At 44.9% G+C, this 17,081-nt stretch overlaps 1 protein-coding gene across 1 annotated transcript in view; it reads right to left on the bottom strand.

Annotated features, from left to right (window-relative positions):
* Positions 1 to 622: 622 nt before the first annotated feature.
* ASXL2 (ASXL transcriptional regulator 2) overlaps positions 623 to 17,081 on the bottom strand; it is a 70,705-nt gene continuing 54,246 nt past the window's right edge. The window contains exons 6-9 of the mRNA XM_029913227.1: positions 13,160 to 13,256; positions 9,667 to 9,772; positions 6,620 to 7,349; positions 623 to 5,613 (exon numbers count right to left, since the gene is read on the bottom strand). Of these exons, the coding sequence (XP_029769087.1) occupies positions 3,145 to 5,613; positions 6,620 to 7,349; positions 9,667 to 9,772; positions 13,160 to 13,256 (3,402 nt within the window). The 3' untranslated portion in view covers positions 623 to 3,144. The remainder of the gene's footprint in view (positions 5,614 to 6,619; positions 7,350 to 9,666; positions 9,773 to 13,159; positions 13,257 to 17,081) is intronic.

The following is a 17,081-nucleotide window of genomic DNA, read 5'->3' as shown; positions in this document are numbered from 1 at the left end:
AGCATCCACACAGGGGAGTTACAGCATGTCATCCTAATGCTGCAATTCAGGTTCCATAATCTAAACTGTGGGAATGCATAGACCCAGCAAAGGAGTGCCTGTTTTGGTTTAGTTTATGTCAGTTGGGAAGGAGGAGTTATGTGTACCTATGACCAATGGGGAGACCAAAAACTCGGTACACAGACTGGATATCAACTGACTTTAGACCAATTGGCAGGACAGCCTGGCGTACAATCATGAAGCCTTTGGAAGAAGGCTATAAAAGTTGTTGACCCTGATTAGGGAAGTGGCAAGAAAGAAGAAGATAAATCATTATACCGGTATAACTGGTAAAACTTTCCTGTGTAGACAAGCCCTGAGATAGCAAGGAAACAGAAATGGATATGTAAAAGCAGCAAAGAGTCCTGTGGCACCTTATAGATGTCATGCATCCGAAGAAGTGGGCATTCACCCACGAAAGCTCATGCTCCTATACGTCTGTTAGTCTATAAGGTGCCACAGGACTCTCTGCTGCTTTTACAGATCCAGACTAACACGGCTACCCCTCTGATACTTGAGAAATGGATATATCTCTCTGAGTGCTTCAGAGAACAGGAGTCTTGTTCATTTTAGTTGCCAGTTAGCTACCATAATATCCATCTGACACTGTATCCCATAATTCAAAGGATGCTGCAGAACTGCTTCTTGCACTGGGGAAGAGGAAAATTGGAAGTATTGCATTACTACCCTAATGGGCACTTGCCCTAGAATGCATTAGGCCCGTAAAACAAAAGTACACCTCTATTACAGAATAAGTGTTTTTGCATGGCAGAAGCCAAAATGGTTCTTTTGCTTGGTTTGCTTTTTTGTATGCACACCAGCATCACTAGCTATAGCATCTGGTATGTGCCAAATCTGGGGATATTGTTTGCTTACTGGTGAAATGTTGCTGACAGTGCATATTTGGCTTGTCATAAAAAACAAGGTGCTACTTTTGTTGGTGTTAATTTTTCTGCCATGGAGCGATGGATTTAAAAATATTTACCTAGGTACAATTAGGGGACATACTCCCCCAACAAATTTAGGCTGAGCAAGACTGAAGATAGGAATATAATACAGTTTATGATATTTCACTGTTGTTGATCTCGGTTTGGAAGGTGGCACCCACAGACAGGCAGGGAGGGGTTAGGCACTCAACTTTCTTATCAACAAATAAATTGCCAAATAAAATGCATTATGTACAGTCATCTACATTGCCTATATTTAACAACAGCACCCCAGATACTCTTTTCATGTGAGGAGAAGGAGGAGGAGTACATTCAAACTGGAAAAAGAGCCCAAAGTTCTGAGAGGACTAGCTAATGGGATATCTACTGATAACTTATCACACCTACTTTTTTAATATTGCTTCATTTTAAAAATGACTTTGGATTAAAAGTGATTTCTATGCCCTTTCATCAAAAAGATACATGAATTTCTATCTAATCAACGTATTTGTTTCTCAAACAGAGACAACATGGAACTGGATGTGATTCTTGAGCCGGAGGTTCTTTGCTGGGAAGAGGACTTTACCTATAGATAACCTAGTGCTTTGATACTGTGAAATGTGAGTTGGAGTTTGCTTAACTCTCACACTGTGGGAAGGGATGGGCATTTAAGTACTTTACTGGTTGGCCTGTTATACATTCTTGTTGCTGAGATGATGGTGCTGTAATACCTGTTCAATTCTGATTGATTAATTTGGGCAACACTGTGAAAATTAATGCTTTTGAGAGTGAAGGATTGATATCACTAGCTGCAACCTGGCATTAGATAGGCCAGCACTGGATCATCTCCTCACACACAGCTTTGCCAGTAATCTCATTCATGACAGTAGCCCCCACTATGCCAGTCCTATGATCCCCCATACTTCTGCCAGTGCTCCCCATTCTTGACGTGTGACTTCTATTGCTAGAATCCTGGGTCTCTGAATAAAAACTGGAGATCAGGCCAAAGGATTTGATGTTTTGAAACTTGAAGAAATGTCCTCAGGGGACAATGATGCAGCCAACCCAACCCTTGTGTTCCATGCCTTGCACTTAGCTAGATATATGATCTTCTACATAAATTAGCTTATTGTGGAGGTCCTCATTAGCCATGGCAAGCTTCCTGGCAAACAATATGTCAGCAGGTGTCATTTAGTGCGTTTAACTTGTGTAATGTATTGTCATGTTTGATGGTTGGAAATTGGGGGGGGGAGACATCTCAGTACTAACACTGTAATGCCTAATAAAGCAAGTTTCTGACATGTAGTTCAATTCATATTAGAGATCTCTGCTTTAAATGGTCTCCTAGAGTTGCTGATAGTCACTAGTTGCTTTTTATTACTTGAGTTCTTGAAGATGATGACTACTAGAGTTGCCTTTTCAATCTCCCAGAAGTAGTTGAGAACGAAAGTGTTGCCTTCCCATGGACAATGTTGTTATAACTGATGAGTTGGAAAGGGAATGATATGCAACCAAAAAACCCCAGCCACTATTGCACGACCCACTTTGGCTTCCCGAAACCTAGAGTCAGGGGGAAACTGATAGGCAACCATTTGAAAGGCTGTTATAACACTAATGCCTCCCACTTCCCAAACATCTGAATTAACAAAAGACTGAGCCAACCCTGAACTGATGCTCCAAACCTCAAAATTCTGTGCCAGATAGTATAAAGGCTTAAATCTTTTCGAGCTCCCAGTTCTTTTAATTTTTCCTGTTCTTCTCTTTTGCCATGGAAAGACCAAGGGGCTAAAGTTTGGCTGGAAGTTCTCTCATTAATATAGAGCAGAGCTTAGGCTAACCTGGGATAGAGACTGAGAGGAGGTGTGGTTAATGAATCTGCAGTACAAGTCAAACATTGTCTCCTAAAAGATTGAAAAAATAATTTTTAAACAAAATAATGTGACATATTTACATGATTCCTTAAGTGCAAACTCTTGTCACAATTCACATAGTTGAGCTCGCTTAGACTCACTATACAACAAGGTGCTCTTTCTTCAGTGAAAGAAGAACGCTACTCTGTATTCCTGATTCAGTAATGTGTCTCTTGTGCAAGGCAGTAAAACTCCTCTTTCTTCCTGCGAAGAATTTCAAAAGGAGGCACAAAACCAAGCCATCCTTCTCCTCATCTCATATGTCTCAGTTACCGTACTACAAGGCAGGAGACACAGAGCTTAGAGGGGCCGATGCAGTCATCATGGCAGAAGGCACCACAACCCTTGCACATGATCATGGCTTTCAACCTGCAGTAGCATTTAGAAGGCGAATCCTCCATGTTGTTGTCATCACCAAAGGCTTGAACTGGGATGGTCTGATTGTGGTTGCCAGGGTTCATAGCCTGGCTGGCGGGAATGGTGGTTACAGTCACAGAGAAAGACATGACGTTCCCCATGCTACTGGCCAACTGATTGCACTCGGATAGCCCAGTCATGAGAGACCCTTGGTTCACGTCGGGAGAGGTGGAGACATTTATAGTGCCACTATAACTAGGACCAATGAGCTGTGCTGCAGTGTTTCCATATAGCTTTGGAGGGTGCGAATGGGAAAGCAGTGGAGGCTGCTGCAACACAGAGTCTGCAGATGGTGCAGAAGCGCTGTAAGCCTCAGCTTTGCTGTGCATCATTTTTCCCCTCATAGCATGTGCCATTTGCTCCTGGGCTGCCTGAATTAAATCTCTTGCTAATGCAGTTCCATCAAACACCTGGCCTCCTGGGAACTGGTGAACACTCTCCTGGCTGGCTGCTGCTTGCTGAGATAAGATGGCCTCCTTCTTTACATTCTGTCTAACAGGCAAATTGCAATCTGAAGAAGCGTTTACACTGTGTGATCTCTGTTCTCTTTCATGCTGGCCAGAGACCTGGGAAACCAGGGATTCCTCTTTTACAGTGATATGTTCATGTTCATCACCAGTACTCTCATCATCTGCATCTCCTTCATCACTGCTGCTACCACTGCCAGCTATTTCTTCACATTCCCCAAATTCTATTTTTGGATCATCAGAAGGATCATTCAGACACAAGCGGTTCTCAGGATTCATGGACAGACCTCTCCTGAAACTCTCCGACCCGCGACCATAGGTGGAAATATTCAGCAGGTAATGGCCAGACATGGCAGGCTTGGATGTCCTCCTGCCCATGAAACCCAGCATGAATCTCTGACTGGTGGAGCTGTTGTCTAACTGGAAACCTGAGTGAACGAGGCTGAGCTGTGAAGGCTGCAAGACTGAGAATAGATTCTGCCTCTGGACCCGCTTGATAAGAGTCTGAAGGATCTGCTCTTGAGTGGCTTTGTCGAGTGCCTCTTGACACTGGTATTGGTCAATACTAGTGCTCCTCAGGTCCTTTCCGGAAAAGAGGGGAAAGGTCCTTGGAACATGGGGCAACTGCCTGCTTGGGAAAAATATCTTTCCAAGTTGCTGCATGGCTAAATTTGATTGTCTCTCACCACTTTCCCCTCCAGAGCCATTCCCAGCTGTGCTTGTGGCACTGGAAAATGCCAACCCTTTTGATTCATTTGGAGCTAGTGGGACAGTTTTCATTTCTACTTTGGTGAGAGGCTTAGGCATGATTAGTTCCATTGGGACATCTTTACCTTGGAGCAGCTGGGTGACCAAGGGATTGTTAGCAGGAATACTGGAGCTTGTCTTCAGGAGGGGCCCACTTGTGCTCAAGGGAGCTATATGTACTTTAAGGCTAGGGGCTACTGACAAAGTGCTATAGGATGGAGTAGAGATAGTAGATGCTACCATAACAGCAGCCTGAGTTTCTGAGGTTACCACTGCCTGCGAAGACATCCGAGGGGAAAGAGGTTTGCTCTTAGGAATACTTAAGCTGATCTCTTCGGTGGCAGTAAGTGCTGACTTAGTCACATTTTTGTCAGCACCTGCTCTGGATACATTGACATAGACTGCTTCGTCCCTGACAGGTGGTGCCCCTGAGATCTGGCTTAGAGCTGCTGGAGCTGAAGGTGCTTTCTCTTGTCTGTCATTACTGAGAGTATATATGTGGCTTGAGACCACGGATGGTCTGGAAACCTGACTTACAGTCACATTTGGAGGGCTCACTTTTATTCTGTTCATTTTCTCTAATGCTGGTGGAGCTGGTGATGATGAATCTTTGCCTTTGTTGCTGGTTGCAGTTCTGGATTGTACTGTGGGCGTTTGCTGTAGTTGTGCTCTAGAGACACTGAGAGGTGATGTCCGCTCTGTGGCCTGGGTCTCCGCTTGGGAATGGGTCCCTGGACAATGGGGAAAAGGCCTTCTCGTACTTCCCCCGCTTCCAGTTCCTGCCAGTTCCAGTGCACTGCCTTTAATTCCAGTTTCATTGGTTCCATTTGTTGCTGTACTACTCTTCTCCTCTCTTCCTCCCCCTCCTGGGCCACCACCACCTCCTGGACCAGGCCCTGGGATGGCTCCCCCATTGGAGGCAGCAGCGGCGGCTGCTGCTGCTGCAGCAGCTGCCCTCTGGGCCTTGGCCAGCTGGGCTTTTGCTTTGATGTCTGCCAAAGTCCTGGCCCCTGTTCTTCCAGGACTGGTGACAGAGGTTGGAAAGTAAGCCCTGGGAGAGACCTGGCTAGCAAGAAATGGCATCGGGGAGATTCTGGAGACAGGAATCTGGAAAAAAGTAGAAAAGAGACACAAATTTTAAATCTGTAGCATTCAGAAATGCTAAACTGTGGGTGCAAGTAACTGTGGGAACAATTTTACATCAATAATTATTTGTACCCATGCTTTTGCATCCACAAAAGTGGGGCCTATTTTTGAAAATATTACCATATGAGGTAGACATCTGAAGTTCTATCATTGTGTATAACACACTGCCAGTGAAGGAGCTGCAGCTATCTGTATACACACAGCCCTGTTGGCAGAGACAGTGTCACATGACCTTAAAAAGTATGTCCATTATTTGCCAATTGGATGGTTTCCAAATGGTCAGTAGTAGTAAAGATATTTGATAAATATATCACATTTAGGAACCTTCCCTTCACAGCCTCTCTTTTATTTTTCCCTTACACCAGTGGCTGATATATTGCTCCCTTTCCTACATCTAGATTGCAGCAGGAATCTAAGCTCTTGCTAAGCCTCAGCAGGTGGTGGGCTTTTAGAGCTGAGAGGCCACCCCAAAAAGTCTTTCCCATTTTCTGCTCGGATTGAGAGACAGCACATTGCATCCAGTCAGTCACACCAAGCCCCAAAGGAGTCATACATCGTCTTTAGGTCCTGGCGCTCTGTTGAGCCGAGGTGGATAGCTGTTTTTTGTTTGACATAATGTGGGAAGCTGCCAATATCCCTCAATCCTCATCCACTATTCAAGTCTTTGGGGATGTTCACACATCTATAGTGCACTGCACACTCCTCCCTATTGACCTGAAATACCCTTTGACAAGTGTGCATGTGTTAGAGAGCCTTATTTAACCTGATCAGCAGGCCAGAAGACTCCCGTGGCCAAATAGCAGGGCTTTGGGATTCCTGTATCAAATACTTTCATTACTATAACATGCACGTAGCGGGATTTACATGGACAGTTGAAATCAAAACAGCGGCAAAACATTTTTGTAAGAGTTACCAGTGGAAGTGGCCTGTATAACCCCATGATGGACTTGTCTCCAGTTTCCTTTACCTTGAGTGGGGGAACCTTTCGCCCCTGTGCCCCCTCCCCAGCCGCAGGAAAGGACTGTGGTTGGGTCCGAAATGACTGCTGGTGCTGGCAGCTGTCCATGATTCGTGGCTTTTTTTCAGGACTGATTGGTGCTTCTTCCTGACTCTCTGACTTCCTCTTGAGGCCCTCAGCACTGACATCCATTTGTTCAGTTGCAGGGGGTTCCTTTTTAGGTGTCTCCTGTGGAGTCACTTGACTCGCCATGCTTGCCACCGCTTCGCCTGCTTTGGGGCTCTTTGGTTTGTTTGGGGCCAAGGCTGAGGTGCTTGTGTCCTCCTTTACTGACAGATCCTTGGATGGAGTGTGCTGTCTTTCTTGTTCTGGCTTCTGACCAGAGGCAGCTTGTGGCTTCTCTTGCATGGATTCCTCAGTATCCTTCAGAGGCCTAGAGAGAGTTTGGTCATTACGTTTCAGTGCATTGTTATCTGAGGAATTTACTGATGCTGCAGGTTTGCCTGATTGGGGATGCACATCTTCTCTTTTTTCCTCTCCTCCTTTTTTCACTGCTGGTGGTGGTACCTGCACTGCTTGTGCTTTAGACTCTGACAGAGGAGTTCTCTCTTCTTTACTGGGTGGTGCCTTGGAGACTGGCATGCATTTCATCTGTTCAGCTGGTGGATTCCTGGCCTGTGTTTCAGGAGTGCTGGTGTATGTTGTCAGTCTCTTGGATTCTTCAGGACTCATTCCAGAACTAACAAGAAAAAAGAAAAATTATGTTTTGTAAAACGTAAGTCTGAAAAAAGCATTCTTTTGCCATGAAAATGGGGGCAGAGGGTTCTGTATCCGTACTAGAACCTAAAGAAACACTTTGCACATACCATTTCCCCTGATTTCAAGCCCACCATTTTTGATGCTCTTCACTGTAGCTACCACTCTTCCAACCCACACAGAACTTAATGGTCCTGCAGCAGCGCTCTTTAAAAATCAACCAAAAGGGGCCCGGTTACATGGCCAATGGCTTTCCTTCTACACAGATGCTAATTATCCCAGGTCACAAACTGAAAAGGATTTGACCAATGGTTAAACTGTTCAACATACAAGAAGCTACTATGGCTGGTTATAAAAGTTCCCTTTAAGCAGCCATCCCTGGATATAGCAGTAGGACACTCCAACAAACCCACAGGACTTCCATCTGGCTCCCCTAGACCTTAACCTCACAACCTGGAGTTTACAAAAGGGATCTGGAAATGGATACAACCCCCCAAGAGAGTGCACCATTTTTTTCAGCATTTTGTGTAGTACTGAAGCACCCTCAGTCTAAAAAAGTTAAGGAATAAACTTCCTCCAGGAGAGCATTTCTGTTTGCAGTTGAATAAAGATCTCCACACCTAATATCTTTCTCAACTCTGCACCCTCAGGAAGCTGGGAGCATCTCACTAGACTGCCCCTAATCCCCCACCAGCCTGGGTAACAAATGAACAAGCTGGAAATCTGAACCTGAATTCCCAGAAAAACAGCTGATGTAGCATTCACCCCCAGTAGCTACTGATACAAACTTGGTCTGTGGCATGAATAAAAAGCCAGATGTCTACTGAAGCCAGAGAGCACCATGGGATTGATTCCTACCAGCCCAATGATAACGAACATGATTTTAAACACTTTCTCACATGTTAGTTTCATAACCATTGTCTTTTTCAAGAAGATACTCTTGGCAGACAGAGATGTCATGTGGTACAACAGTATCCATGTCTGAGAAGTGCAGAAACCAGATCGGCAGCTCCCTCCAATCCTGCCCTTGTACAGTACAAGGAATCTCCATTAGTGTGTTGTCCCTAGTGCAGAGGCATCATTTACTACAGGCCAAGAGGGGCAGTTGCCCTCCCCAGACTTTGGTCTGCTCCCCTCCCCCTGACTTTTCATAGGTCTATATGCTCCATGATGTCTTCCACTTTTGGTTCACCTCATACTTTTCAGGATATACTATAATCACATATAATGTTCTTTATGCTGACAGCTTCCCCTCCCACCCCCCATTCTTCCCCCCACAAGCATTTTTCTGAAATAATGCCCCTGCTGCAAGAACCTGGAGACACTGCAGGAAAGGACACTTGACTTTTTAGTGACGTCTACTGTTGTCAAGTGTATTTTAAACAAGGGGTTCACCTTTGGGGCAGTTTACCAAACTAAGACCTCATCTCTATCGGCCAGCGCCCACATTCGTCTGTGTCACTAACCCACCAGAGCTTGGCTACTCTCATGATCATGAGAATAAGGTTTGGAGCAGCCCAAGCTCCATGTGGGTTAAAGCAGCACAGATGAATGGGCAGAAGGCGAGGTGATGTCCCAGAGCTGAGCACAGCTCCTCATCATTGAAGTTCTGTAGAGAGACGAAAACTTTATTAATTATTTTTACAATATCAATCCTACCTCTGTTCTTTTCACTTTCTTATAGCATACAGCTACTGATCAAGGAACCTGAAATGTCCTGCAAACCCTCATCCCACAGTGGGGAGGCAGGGCTGCTTGTAGCTAGGAATAAGGCAGACAGAACCATCTGTGAAATCCACACCATACTTATTCTGAGAGTTCAGCTCAACAGCGTGTGAATCAAGACACACAGGGAATTCACAAGGTTCTGCATAGCTGTGGAACATGTGAAGGTCAAAAACCACAATCAAAGACAAAGTAAATGTCGAATAATTTAGTTGGCTGGAATATGCCAAGAGAAACTTAAGAGATGGACCTTCCAAAATTGTGAGGATGGGGGTGGGGAAGAGAGGTGTGAAGCCTAGACTACATCCACCACTACAGCAGGCAAGGAACACTAAAGCTAGACTGGATAAAGCACTGGAAACCATGCTTTAGGGAGTAATCCAGCACAGACCAGGAATTAACTAGATGATCTAATAGGTCTTTTCTGTGATTCCATTACAGCCAGATGGAGTTAATCCTCGATCAACTTAGAAGCCCAGTGAAAAAGAGGGTCCCATGAAAGAAAACGAGCTCTGAATTCTGGGAACTGGTGCCTCAGGACATGCCATGAGAGAAAAGACAATCCAGTTTCTTACCTTTGACCATAGTAACTCTCAAAGAATCGTTCCTTCCATAGCTCCACCTTCTTCTCCTTTTCAATCTCCTGACGTATTCTCAGTTGCATTTCTGGGGTGAACTCACCTGCAATACACAAAGAGGGATATCAGCAAGAAGGCCAATCAACAAGAAGAATTAGGCCGATTGCAATCATGAGAGACAGCCAGACTTCAGATCCCTGTCATTTTTTAGATGAACCAGTGCATTGGGAACTAGTTCAGCAAGGTTTCTTTTACAGACTATGTATTATTACAGATGTAACACAATGGCCTTGACTTGCAACTATTAGTTTACTCGTACTGTCTTTCAAGAGGGGATGTAAAACCAAGGTCTTGTGGTCATTTAAGAATCCTATGGCAGTATTTGCAGTTAATAGGGATTAAGCCTCAATGTCCTAACAAATTCCAGCTTGGGTACTTGCATTCTGCCTCTTTAAATTCCCCTTTCAATTTCAGCTATAAATAAGATTATTTTTTATTTCTTGTTCTAAACTATTGGGCAGTGTTGCTGGGTGCCATTACACCACTTTTGTAGTCCAGAAATGCCCAGTGAAATGGTCAATAACGTTATTTCATTTTCCAACTGTGCCTGTCATAAAAGTTAAAAACAAGCTATCACAACACGTCAAGTAAACCTAAAAACCTTCCCACACCAGAATATACCCCTCCCTGTTACTCCCCCTCTGCCAATCAAATCTTCCTCCCCACCCCAAAAAAAGGCTGGGAAAACAGCTGAGATTTGCAGTGTTGTATGAAGCCAGACTCTGGCAGATCATGGGAAGGGAAGGAAATTTCTAAGCCAAGAACTCAGATGCCAGACCACTTCCATTTAAGCCACAAAACTGTTAACTAAGGATCCACAGAGGATCCTAGCTACCATACTATTACACTGTGAGAGCCACAGTTCTCTCAAATTGCCAAGACCCAATTCATTTAAGACTGTATAAATCAAAACCAATACTTTAGCCTTCTTCTAGAAATCAATTGGCAGCCAGTGCAGATCACAGAGTAATGGTGTAATGTGCTCTCTGTGTGGAAAATAAACAGCTGGTTACCCTACAGTAACTGTGGTTCTTTGATACGCTGTAGTCTGTGTGGATCCCACTGTAGGTGCACATGTGCCTCATGTGTGAGATAGGAAACTTTTCAAAGCCGCATGTGCACCTTGGGCCTCCTCATGCTCCTGTACTTGAGCATTAAAGGCAGAGCAACTGCCAGCCTTCCTCAGGCCCCTGGCAACTCAAAGCCTGGGATTTCTGAGTACTCCAAAAAGCAGGGAAGAAGGGTGGGTCATGGGATCCACCCCGACTACAGCATCTCCAAGTATCACAGTTACTGTCGAGCCGCGGTTCTCAAACTGTGGGTCAGGACCCCAAAGTGGGTTGCGACCCCATTTTAATGGGGTTGCCAGGGGTGGCTTAGACTTGCTGAAGCTCGAGCTCCACCGCCTGGGGCCAAAGCCGAAGTCTGAGGGCTTCAGCCCTAGGCAGCAAGGCTCAGGTTACAGGCCCCCTGCCTGGGGCTGAAGCCCCTGGGCTTTGTGTTTGGCCTCCTCGCCCAGGGCAGTGGGGCTCGGGCTTTGGCCGCCCCACCTAGCATGGTGGGGCTTGGGCACGCTCAGGCTTTGGTACCCGTTCCTGGGGTCGTGTAGTAATTTTTGTTGTCAGAAGGGAGTCGCGGTGCAATGAAGTTTGAGAGCCCCTGCTGTAGAGTGAGTAAGGGTTCGTTTTTCTTCAAGTGTGTGTCAGCATGGATCCCACTGTAGGTGACTGGTAAGTAGTATTCTCTCGGGATGGTGGGAATGAGAAGCATTAGCTGCATCAGTCAAACAGATTGGAATATTGCTCTGCCAGACTTGGCATCTGACCTAGCAGCTAAATCCTCAGATTGGCTATATGACGGTGGTACACAAAGCATGTTTCTGCCACACTGTCATCCAGACAATGATGCATTGACATTCATAATTTTAGTACATCTTTGAAATGAAGCAATTGAGATAGAATGGTGCCTCACTTGCTTTGATAAACAACATCTCTGTATGCATTTAGAAGCAGTGGTCAGCATGCAGCCCAGGGGACAAATGAAGCTCACACGGTTCTGCAACGTGGCACATGGCTGCCCTTTTCTTCTGTATAAAAGTGTGGCTCACAGAAACTGCCAGTTCCAACTACAGTGTGGCTTGGATGAAGATGGAATGTTTCACTCTGCTTACCTATAGCCGCTGCAGGTTTGCACGTGTGTATAAATGAGTGAGCCACGTTTGGTCACCCCAGTTTAGTCCCTCTTTTCTAATGAGAACAGTGCATCTCCACTACCATCCCAGCACTTTACTTTTCAAGTATCTCTGCCTCAGCTCACTCGTTATGTGCTGCACGTCACATTTTTCCAAAGGACAAGTCTCCAATAAAACCTCCTCTCTGTCTGCAGTCTGGATAACCACTAGTTGGCACTTTGTCCTCACTGACCATTTTGAGTGCAGCTGTTTTCACCTGTTAAATCGCTATAGGACTGGAATTTCTCCCTGAAATCTCCATTATGCATTCACTAAACACCTTTTATTTAACGTTTATAGAGAGTCTTTGATGATATTAATTAAAGAAACAGAAGAAAATATTAAGATGACTGGAAAATGGGTGAATAACATTCACTGTGTAGATGACAAAGTGCTGTTGGCTGATTCAGAAGAATGTCTGATGAAGTTGGTGGAGATTATGTAGGAATATGGCAGAGTATGGTCTAGAACTGAATGTGGATCAGACATGGTGATATGCAAGAATCCTGGGAAAACATGCAAGATTCCAATGAATGACACAACTGTACAGCAAGTGAGATTATTGCTTTAGGATGCATCATTATAGAAGATGGAAGATTAGAAACTGAAATCAGCACCAAAACAGCAAGGGTGAGAGACATTCTGGAAGAATAAACATCTGATGAGAAGAGACATAAATCTGAATATTAAAGTCCAGCTCCAAAAAACTTACATTTGGCCTGTGTTAAATTACTGCTGTGAAACACGGACATGCAAACAATTGATAATAAAGAAATTACAGTTCTTTGAATTATGGTGTTATAGAAGAATTCTAAAAATATCATGGATAAGCTGTGTAACCAACAAAAAGATATTGGAGATGATTGGAACTCAGCAAACACTAGTCAGAGATCTTATGAAAAGAAAGATTTGATTTGCAGAGCACATTTTAAGGGGTTCAGCGGGCAATGCACGTTTATGGGCACTGGAAAGGAAAGATGATGGCAGAAGAACACAAGGCAGAAAAAGAAGACCTTGGGGGCAGACCGTGTGGTATCCTGGGGGGATCAAGAGGATTATTTACCCACAAAAAGATTAGAAGAGGATCATAACAAATGGGCTATCATGGCTGCAAACCTCCAGTAATGGAGATGCCACATAAGAAACTCCTCAGAAGTTCACAGTTTACAGCTCCTTGCTTCCCAAGGGCAAGAGACTCACCTTCTGACAACCTCTCCTTCCAGCCTTGGGCAGCTGAAGTGAAGAACTCATTGTTGAGTGCTGAGCCACTCATCTTCGTCAAACCGTCTGCCCCAACCTGAGAGAAACAATAAAGCAAGCAAATGTTAACTCATTGAATACAGATTTAAGTGCCACGTACTGCCACCCGGGGATCAGAGGAGCAGATTCTGGTCCAAAGCTCACTGCTTGGACTGACAATGCCTCATGGCACTCCAAAGCTGCTCTTCTGATTGATCCAGGAGTAAAATTATTGGCCCCAGAAGGCCCTCCTTCACCTAAGTCTGGGTCCCGTAGAATCCTGGTGGATTTCTCTTGCCCTTCCACCTTCACCCCAATCCTCTACCCTCCCACTGCCACGCACACATACACAATAAAAGCCCTGGACAAATGAGAATCACAGGACCCTACAGGAGACAGGGAGAAGCACAAGCTGATGCTTTACAAGTTGCACTACTCATAACATAAAAGAAGCATTACAACTACCTCTCAAAAGGCTTCTGCAGGTACATGCTGCCCTCCCTTCTAAATGATCACAGAGTAAACTCTGACTGCTGTCAAAAGCAGCAATGCTGGCAATTTCCAGGGGAAAACAAAAAGGCACACAAAGAGGAAGTCAGGGACATCAAAAGAAGCATTTTAAAAGTCAGTCGCATTGTTTACTTGTACTTTCCCGTCTGTCAGTCTCCATATATTGTTTCTGGTCTTAGACTGTGAGCTCCCTGCAGCAAGGACCATCTTTATGCTGTGTTTCTAAAGCACCTACCACAATGGGGGCCTGGGCCACTAGGGCTCCTAGGTGCTATGAAAATACATATAATAAATAATAATAAAAGTGTCAAATGCGCAGAATCACAGCCATGGATATTTCAGACAGACCTGTGCCCAATGAGGGATGGGACAGTAAAGCCTATGAAATAACCAAGTAGAACAGCTATGCTTCAGTGCGGTGTGCAAAAAGAGAAAGTGTACTCTTGGCCAGTAGCTGTACACTTGCCACTTCGGGGAATGATAACAGGGGTAACAGGAGAAGGTCTGGGGTTCTTTCTGCTCAATGTATCATAGAATTACAAGTCTCATATATCAGAAACAAGCAAAAACCACACAGTTCCATAAATCAGAGCAGCTCACCAGGGGTCAATGGATGGTGGCGTTTGTTTCTTATACAAGATATAAACCTTGCTATAAGGTTCCTGGCACTCTAAATCTGCCAAGGCTCAAACAAAAGAGAGATTTAGGGCAAAGGGAAGAAGAATTATGCAGCAAGCTTTCAACAATGCAAGATTTGTTTCTTTAAGAGAAGCATTGTTTTCACTTAATGTCAGCATTTGTGATGTAGATAATTGCGTTTAAAACAATGGCAGTGACTAACAGTGGGTTTGCGTGGGACAGACTTACACTGAGTTCTACAATGAGGGGTAGCTGAGCAGCTGTGTTGTAACGATTTGCGAAAGCAGAGATCTTTCTCCTGCTGCAAGTACACGCTGCTCAACTGTATGGAGCAGAATCCCTCACCCTGGCCATGGCTTAGTATAAGTGCACTGTTGGTGTGGCTGGGTGTGGGGACATGCTTCTCTCAGCATCAGGTACCGGCAATTGCTGGAGGCCAGTTGGAGGGCTGGGTAGACCTTGGGTCATGTCTGGTAAAGCTCACTTTTGGTATGTGCCTTTCTGCTGTCTACGAGCCCATTAGATAGTATTTTGATTTTCTGCACCAACACCCACACCATCCACTGGATCTCAGCCAAACACATGGAAGACAAGTGTGTGACCATGCAGATTTGGCACATCTATGGCTTTACCTCTTCCCTTCTCCAGTTTTCTAGTTTAAGCAACTTTCCTTCTCCAGTTTATAGAGCCTGCAAATTCTCTGAGGAGCAAAAGAGCACTGAGAGTGGTGGGTAGTTCTAAGAAAATTACCACAGTATTATCTGAAATCTAAAATCCACCGTCGGGGTCAGACAACATTTATTTAACTATTCAGAACTCTTTCCCAATCAAAGTCTGATTCAGCCCAGTGACTTGGCACGTAGAGTGAACTAGGTTGCACAAGCTAGAGCGTTGGTAAAACAAGATCACATTGCAGGAAGAAAAGGAATGCGGGGGGGAGGAATCTGTGACTTTCCAGTGGGGTTGCCAACAGGAAAATGTGCATTGTTAGCTAGGGCACAAATTCTAAAGAGCCTAAGTGAGCCCAGGTTTTTAATCTACAAAAAATCATCCCAGCAGCCTCTAATATTCTTTGCACACTGAACACTTCAAAGGTAGAATTTTTAGGTTAGTCTGCAGTTTACAGTGCAGGGCCCCTATGACTTTCTATGCAAAGAGGTCTAAAGGGTATTCCCCAATGTAGTCCCAGTGTTGTTGTGCTTTTGGAGCTGGAGAAAGAGGAAGAAAAGACCTGCTAATATGTTACTCTAGAAGTCAGAGGGATATTGATTGTAAGTACTGCTGGAGGAAGTTACAAAATAGCATTTCAGCAGAGGCGCTTTCTGAGGTTATAGTGAAACTAGACAATCTTTCCAAGCTGTAACCAAAAGGGCTCACAGTTTCCATTTGAAGGAAGATAAAGCAAGTTTACTAACAAACGAAGTTGGGGCACTGTACCCTGGGCATTTTATTATACTAAACTAGTAGTCAAGATAGTCTTGACTGGAGTCTCGTGAGGCTTGGGATAGAACGTGGGAAGATGGATTGGTTGGTTCATATGAAAGGGTGATGTTACTTTCAGTAGAAATTTTGGGTGCGGACGTAGTGTGACCTTGTCTTCGGAGAATATTTTGTAGGGAGGATCGGCCATGAGAGCCCCATCTCACTTGTCTGGCAGAAGTAATAGTGACCAGAAAGGCCACTTTCATGAATGAATATAGGAGGGAACAGGTGGCTAGGGGTTCAAATGGTGGTCTGGCAAGGCATTTCAATAGCAGATTGAGGTCCCAGGCCTGAGTAGGTTGGCGAACCTCTGGGTAAATGTTGTGGAGATCCACAAGGAAGCGTTTAGTAATGGAGTGCGTGAAGATCGAGGTCCTGTCAATCTCAGGATGGAATGCTGTGATGGCTGCGAGATGGACTTTGATCGAGCTCGTTGGTAAACCCGAGCGTTTCAGTTCCAGTGGGTATTCCAACACTAATGGTATCGGTGTTGTGGAGGCCGTCAATTTTTTTTCTTGACACCAGGAGGAAATCTCTTCCATTTTGGAAGGTAAGTATTACCTGTGGTCACTTTCCTGCTGTTTAGTAATACGTGTTGAACTTGTTCCAAGCAGGCTAGTTCTCCATGATGGAACCATACAGGAGCCACGCTTGAATGTGGGGTTTCTCCAGATTTGGGTGAAGAGTGCGACCGTTGTTCTGAGACGACAAATTTGGATGGTGAGAGAGATCAAGTAAGGGTACTATGCTTGCCTGGGCCACGTCAGGACTATGAGGATGACTTTCGCCTTGTCTAGTTGTATCTTGTGTATCATGTGTGATATCAGGGGAATTGGTGGGAACATGTACATGAGTTTACATCCCATGTGATGAGGAAGGCGTTCCCCAGTGATCCTGCTCCCATTCGTGCTCTCAAGCAGAACATTGCGCATTTGTGGTTCATTGGGGAAATGAACAAGTCAATGAGGGGAGTGCCCCACCGGCAGAATATGGATAGCAGGACTCCTTCGTTCATTTCCCACTCGTGGTCTCGAGAGAAGTACCTGTTTAGCGTGTCTGCTGTCGCGTTCTGACAGCCAGGAAAATAGGAGGCCGAAATGGTTATGTTGTGGTGTATGCACCAGTTCCACAGTTTCATGGCTTTAGTGCAGAGTGAGTGAGACTGAGCGCCCCCTTGGTGACTGATGTAAAACATACAGGCGATGTTGTCAGTCATTATGCGAATTGATTCGTTCTTTATGTGAGGTAGGCA

The sequence above is a fragment of the Terrapene carolina genome, unplaced genomic scaffold (assembly GCF_002925995.2).
Source record: "Terrapene carolina triunguis isolate 2854851 unplaced genomic scaffold, T_m_triunguis-2.0 Scaffold523, whole genome shotgun sequence".
Classification (NCBI taxonomy): domain Eukaryota; kingdom Metazoa; phylum Chordata; order Testudines; family Emydidae; genus Terrapene; species Terrapene triunguis.
Note: the sequence above shows the minus strand (reverse complement) of the source record. Positions and strands in the feature narration are given on the sequence as shown.